This window comes from Felis catus, chromosome D3 (assembly GCF_018350175.1).
Source record: "Felis catus isolate Fca126 chromosome D3, F.catus_Fca126_mat1.0, whole genome shotgun sequence".
NCBI classification, from domain to species: Eukaryota; Metazoa; Chordata; class Mammalia; order Carnivora; family Felidae; genus Felis; species Felis catus.
In genome coordinates, this window is record NC_058379.1 from 6967264 (window position 1) to 6974023 (window position 6760).

At 42.7% G+C, this 6760-nt stretch overlaps 1 protein-coding gene across 10 annotated transcripts in view; it reads right to left on the bottom strand.

The window, feature by feature from the left end:
• Positions 1 to 5692, bottom strand: part of CCDC62 (coiled-coil domain containing 62) — a 45728-nt gene extending 40036 nt beyond the window's left edge. For 5 of the 10 annotated variants that reach the window (XM_045041543.1, XM_045041548.1, XM_045041542.1 and 2 more), the window contains exons 1-2: positions 5484 to 5692; positions 3168 to 3426 (exon numbers count right to left, since the gene is read on the bottom strand). In XM_045041543.1, coding sequence (XP_044897478.1) covers positions 3168 to 3426; positions 5484 to 5519 — 295 coding nt within the window. In that variant the 5' untranslated portion in view covers positions 5520 to 5692. Of the gene's footprint in view, positions 1 to 757; positions 923 to 3167; positions 3427 to 4906; positions 5063 to 5120; positions 5420 to 5483 lie in introns of those variants that run through there. The other 5 variants (XM_045041546.1, XM_045041541.1, XM_011287845.4 and 2 more) reach the window with 5 other exon arrangements.
• Between the last annotated feature and the right edge of the window lie 1068 nt (positions 5693 to 6760).

A 6760-nucleotide genomic window follows, 5' to 3' on the forward strand; every position in this document is an offset into this window, starting at 1 on the left:
GAGCCTGTTTCAGATTCTGTGTCTCCCTCTCTCTCTCTGCCCCTCCCCTGTTCGTACTCTGTCTCTCTCTCTCTCTCAAAAATAAATAAACTTAAAAATTTTTTAAATAAAAATAAAAGGTAAGCATGCTAAAGAATTTTTTAAAGGATAACTCTTTTTAAAGAGTTTATTATGGGGGCGCCTGGGTGGCTCAGTCGGTTAAGTGTCCAACTTCGGCTCAGGTCGTGACATCATGGTCTGTGGGTTTGAGCCCCATGTCGGGCCCTGTGCTAACAGCTCAGAGCCTGGAGCCTGCTTTGGATTTCATGTCTCCCTCTCTCTCTGCACCTCCCCTGCTTGCACTGTCTCTCTCTCTCCTAAAAAATAAACATTAAAAAATTTTTTTAAAAATAAAAAGTTTATTATGAAACACACGATACCATATTCAAGAAATAGAACACTGTCGGCAACCCAGAAGCCCCCTGTATAGCACTTCCTAAGCACAATCTCTCCAGTTTCCACTTTCCCAAACATTATTCTTAACTTAATCATTTCTTTACTTTTTAATTATAGTTTTACCACCTATGACCACATCCCTAAAAATATGGTTTGATTTGAACCATATATAATTAGAATTATACTCTGAGTTCTTGTTTGTTTGTTTTTCACCTAAGATTATGATCCTAAGATCTATCCACATTGTTGTGGCTAACTGGTGTTTGGGCACTGTTGTTGCTACATAATATCCCATTATATGATTATGCCAAAATTTATTTACCCATTCTATTGGTGGTCACTTGGGTTGCTTCCACTTTGCAGCGGACTATGAACAAGGTTGTTCTGAATATTCTTATACATGTATCTTGGTGCATTTTTGCACGAATTTCTCTGGAGCCGTCCTAGCACTCAAATGGGGTCCCTGAGCCACCAGCACTGACATCACCTGGGAATTTGTTAGAAATGCAGACTCTTAGGTGTCAGACCTATTGTATCAGAATCTACATTTTAACAAGATCTTTAGGTAATTCATGTGTCCTCCGAACTGTGGGTATATTCCTAGAAGTGGAAATGCGGGGGCCATGAGCCATGTTTATCTTCAACTTTACCAGATACTGTTAAATGATTTTCCAAAGTAGTTGCACCGACACTCCCACCGGCAGTGAAGGAGTCTTCCCTTGGCTCCACACCTCTACCAACACCTGATAACTACTACCAGTCTGAGAAATGTAAAAGGGTGTCTATCTCATTACAGTTTTAATTTGCATTTCCCTAATTAGTAATGAGAATGATTGTCTTTTTTACATATTTACTGGCCAGTTTTCCATGAAATGCCAATTAACATTTCTTATTTTAAAATCAGATACTGATGGCTACTTGTTATCTTCATTCTTTAACATATTTGTTTAAGATATATTACATCTAATGAAACACTGTTTATGTGTATACATGTGTGGACGGGTATAGTCAGAGTAAAATCAAATGGTCATCAAAGAAATGGAAAATTACTCATATTTAGATGGTCATGTCTACAGAATCCTTTGTGTAAGGGAAGTAAAAAAGGAGGTGCTATATGGTTATCTTTCTATTAAGGAGATCTAGTGTTTTCCTTTCTAATACCGTCTAACATTAATGTAGTGTCACTAGAACATTCAGACTTTAGGGCAGCACGAAAGGATGACAGAATTAAAATATGGTACAAAAGAACGTTTTTTCCAAGCCATTTTTGAGACTGCTATATTTTTAAAAAGATGACTGGGGGCGCCTGGGTGGCTCGTTCAGTTCAGCGTCTGACTTTGGCTCAGGTCATGATCTGAGTTCGTGGGTTCAGCCCCGCATCAGGCTCTGTGCTGACAGCCAGGAGCCTGGAACCTGCTTCAGATTCTGCATCTCCCTCTCTCTCTGCCCCTCCTCCGCTCATGCTCTGTCTCTCTCTCTTAAAAATAAACATTAAAAAAATAAAATAAAGTCTAAAAAAATAAAAATAAATTTAAAAAGATGGTTGTTTTACGTACTTCAGATTAAGTTCAATACCAAAAGTTTATAAAATCTTTCAGTTCAACAGAAATGGCTAGTCTGATAGAATCTTTATTCATATTCTAGCTCAAAACTAATTTCCCTCAGATTCACTCTCAACACTGCAGCCTAAAAATTGGAATTCTGGGGTACCTGGGTGGCTCAGTCAGTTGAGCGTCTGACCTTGGCTCAGTTCATGATCTCATTCGTTGTGAGTTGGAGCCCCACATCAGGCTCTGTGCTGACAGCTCACAGCTCAGAACCCTGGAGTCTGCTTTGGATTCTGTCTCTGTCTCTCTGCCCGTCCCCTGCTCGTGCTCTCTGTGTATCTCTCAAATATAAATAAACATTAAAATTTTTTTTTAAAAATTGGAACTCTAACCTGCTTCGGATTCTGTGTCTTCCTCTCTCTCTCTGCCCCTCCCCTGCTCACCTTCTGTCTCTCTCTCTCTCTCCCTCAAAAATAAACATTAAAAAAAAAATTTTTTTTTTAATTGGAGCTCTATCCAGGGTTAAGCATCTGACTCCTGATTTCGGCTCAGGTCATGATCTCACCATTTGTGAGTTCGAGCCCCGTATCAGGCACTGACAGTACAGGGCCTGCTTGGGATTCTCTCACCCTCTCTCCCTCCCTCCCTGTGCCCCTCCCCTGCTCATGCTCTCTCTCTCTCAAAATAAATAAACCTTAAAAAAAAAATTGGAGCTCTATCCATCATCCTTTCTACATTTAAGTTGTCTGTCCTACTTTAATTCACATTGTGTTTGTTCGATTGTGAGTGTTCATAAAGGCCTCCTATCTTCAGGTAAACTGAACTCCAGGACAGCAGGTATTGTGTTGAGATATTCCTTCTCTTATCTTTCCCATGAACCCACCCTCCACTCCCTTTTTGTTGGTTTTTTTTTTTTTTCATTTTTTTTTTAATGTTTATCATTGAGAGACAGAGAGACACAGAGCGTGAGCAGGGGAGGGGCAGAGAGAGAGGGAGACACAGAATCCGAAGCAGGCTCTAGGCTCCAAGCTGTCAGTGCAGAGCCCCACGCGGAGCTCAAACTCACCAACTGTGAGAGCATGACCTGAGCCGAAGTCGGCTGCCCAACCAACTGAACCACCCAGGCGCCCCCCTCCACTCCTTTTTTGAAATGTATTTAACATTTAAATAGTGGTTGTGTCTAACCCGTGAGTCCTTTTAATATGCTGGCATACAGAAGTATGGAAGAGATACTGCTAATGTATTTCTGACCCTCTAATTTGCTGCAACGTTCTTCCAAAGTCAACACTTTCTGCCGATCCTCTTCCCATGAAAGAAGTTGTCTCTGATGTACTGCAACCATATCATTGAGCTCTTTATCTCGATCTTTTAATTCTCCAATGAGCAGCTGCAGCTCCTTCCGCTGTTTCTCGATAGTGGAAATCTCAACTTCCGACCCGATGTTCTAAACACAGAAAGTAGTTTTATATAAAAAAACAAACAAACAAACTAATCAATAAACAAATCAGCCAAAGCATATTTTCCAAATAACTGTATATTCTTTTGCTGCCAATTCAAGGCAGTTAAATTATTTTTTATGCACTGGTTATTATCTGGCATCAATGTTACATATATTTAAGTTCATGCTACTGTGCATGAACTCTATAATTTTGTCATACCACCACACACTGCTCTTAAAAAGTGGGACCATTTGTCCCACCTTCATTAGCTAATCTCAAATAAACTCATTTCGGTATTTTTGTGTCTTTGCTGTCAACCTATTCCTTGTATCAATTAACAGTATTATCCCACACTTTGGCCCAACAATTTGGGGCCAATCAAGTAAAGGAAACCGTGAAATATTAGTGTTTAAATGAAAATAATTCTCGTAACATCTAGCACATATACTCCATCTACCAAGAACAATTTAATGTTGTGATTGGTCCAAAATCAACACGCCTGTTTATAAACACATTTTGAAGGGAAAAATTTCAAACGCATATGGTAACAAGGGAACTGTACGATAAACTCATGCTCAGTGCCTACGTCCTACCATCATCAAGTTTCAATTTTCCTTTCTCTTTTTGTTGTTGATAAAATATATGTATATATTTCATTCTTACGTATTTTGGTATGCATCTCTAAAAATGAAACTTTTTTTTTATATAACCATGATGCCACTTCATACCTAACAAAATGATCTACAATACCCTTTAAGCATACGTCATTTTTAAGTCTGGTGCATGAAGTTGGTCTGACGTAAGTGTGAAACCAGAATTAACCGTTTTAGTGGCTCTATAACCTTGCACAACTTACTTAACCTTCCTAAGCCTTGGTTTCCTGAGGAGCCTGTAAAATGGTAATAACAGTTAAACTTCTTAGAGTTGTGTGTATTTTTTTCTTAAATTTTTTTAACGTTTATTTTTATTTTTAGGACAGAGAGAGACAGAGCATGAACGGGGGAGGGGCAGAGAGAGAGGGAGACACAGAATCGGAAACAGGCTCCAGGCTGCGAGCCATCAGCCCAGAGCCTGCCGCGGGGCTCGAACTCACGGACCGCGAGATCGTGACCTGGCTGAAGTCGGACGCTTAACCGACTGCGCCACCCAGGCGCCCCAAGAGTTGTGTGTATTAAGGAAGATAAACTGCAAAGCACTCCACGTTACTTGGCACAGGGTAGGCATTCAGCAAACATTAGCTTTCTTTTTTTCCAAGGAAAAATTTTAGATACCAACTTCAACATGTGAAAGGGAAGTGTAGCTTTTCCAAACATTAGCTATTATTATTAAGATGGTAAACCACATTTTTGAAATATGGTACTGCCCCCTACCTATGAACTAAAAGTGTTACTTTAAAAGATCACCAGAGCCCCACGTGTACCATCACTGCTTTCTGAAAAACAAGATTCATAAATAAATAAAGACGAACGAGTTCTAGTTACTTACTAGTAACTAAACACAGAAAACGGAATTTGGATCAAGCGATTCCAAATCACAAGATCTGAATTCGGGTCGTCGGTAACCATCCATTAATTCATTAATCCGTTCAACAAATATTTACTGAACGTCACGTGGCTGAGCGCGCCGGCAAGGCGCACAAATTCTGGTGTAGGAAAATAGGTAATACGCCAAGCATGCAAAAAAGCTCATTTCATCGTACCTATGAATGCAAAGCTCACTTTTCATCGTACACTCATAAATGCAAAGCTCGCTTTCAACACTTCTAAGGAAATTAAGGACAGGAAGCGAGGTGGCCTAGGGCAGCTCTCCAAACGCCCAGCTGTCGTTAAAAAGTGAGCACCTACTGCTCCGAGCCTGGGCTCAAGATCGCTTTTACGAAGGAAAGGAAACAGATGCGACACTCCGTTTCTCTTCGTACTGTGTATCGTTTCACATTTTAAGCAGAAACCGTTCCTTAAAAACCACCCAAGCTGGGTCGGAGTGCTCCCTGTCCCCTGAGGTTCGCTGTCCACTCGCAGCAGGACGCAGCGGCGGAAACGGTGAGCCCGCGGCGGCCGCTCACCTGACGCCCGGCGAATAAGGTCGCCGAAGGGTTCATGGGTGTTTCCTCCGCCCCCGGAGAAAGTCGGGGAGCGCAGCGTCACCTGAGAAAGGCCATAGGCACGCCTGCCCGGAGCGGGGGCGAGCCCCGAACCCCGGAGCCCCGCGCCCACGGCCGGCCCGAGCGAGCACCCAAACCGCCCGCCCAGGGGAACTCGCCCACCGACCCCGCCTACGGCGTCGCCTCAGGGCCACCCCGGCTCTCGCGAGACCTCGGCGGCTGTGCTCCCGCTCTCCAGCCTCCGGGGGCTTATCCGCGAACCCGGGAGGTTTATCCGCGAACGTCAGGTCCACTCCCCACGGTTCGCAGACAACCGGTTCTTTACGATTACCCAGCGAACGGGGAAGCAAATTAAAGGCTGCTTGTGCCCCCGTCACCCGTTTTTGAAAGCTGTTGTGTACACGGGGCACTGCGGAGGGTCCCTGCCCGTTGGCGCCAATGCCTGGATGGAGGCGGACGCCAGCCTTGGTGGTTAGCAGCTGCTTGGCCAGCCTAGTAGACTGTTGGAAACTAAGAAGGACAGATTGAGAGGAAAACACAATAAAGCAAAACACGTTTTTTTTTTTTTTTGACTCTCGATGAAGCTCTTGAGTAACAATGAGAACTTTGGCAGTCGGTCATGACAAAATCTGCCATCCTGGGGGGACTTTTAAGTTTTTTCACGTGTTATCTCAGCCATCCTTCTCCCTTTTACTCTTTTTACACAGGAACTGGATTATATTAAACCCCTGGTCGATCATCCCCTATTGTTTAACCCATAACATGGCATGAGTGGCAAAATTACCAAATACAGTATTACGCTATTTCAACTTTTTGATTGACTATGAATGAGCAAAGCATGTCCTTGTCATAAAAGACAACGTGAAAATGGGAAAAATTTTAAATTCTTGCTTTGAAGCTCTACTGATTTAGGTGGCACCTGCCTCCCTAGGATACATAGGATCATTTAGGAGAACCAGCAAGACAAGGTCTAAGATTTAAAGTTGGGAAAACCAGGGGCACCCGGGTGGCTCAGTCGGTTGAGTGACTGACTTTGGCTCAGGTCATGATCTGTTTGTGGGTTCTGTGCTGACAGCTCAGAGCCCGGAGCCTGCTTCAGATTGTGTCTCCCTCTCTCTGTCCCTCCCCTATTCACTCTGTCTCTCAAATATAAACAAACACTAAAAATAAAGTCAGGAAAACAAATTCTGACTAGTTAAAAACATACTATCAATAGATGACTGTACAGTTAAATCTTG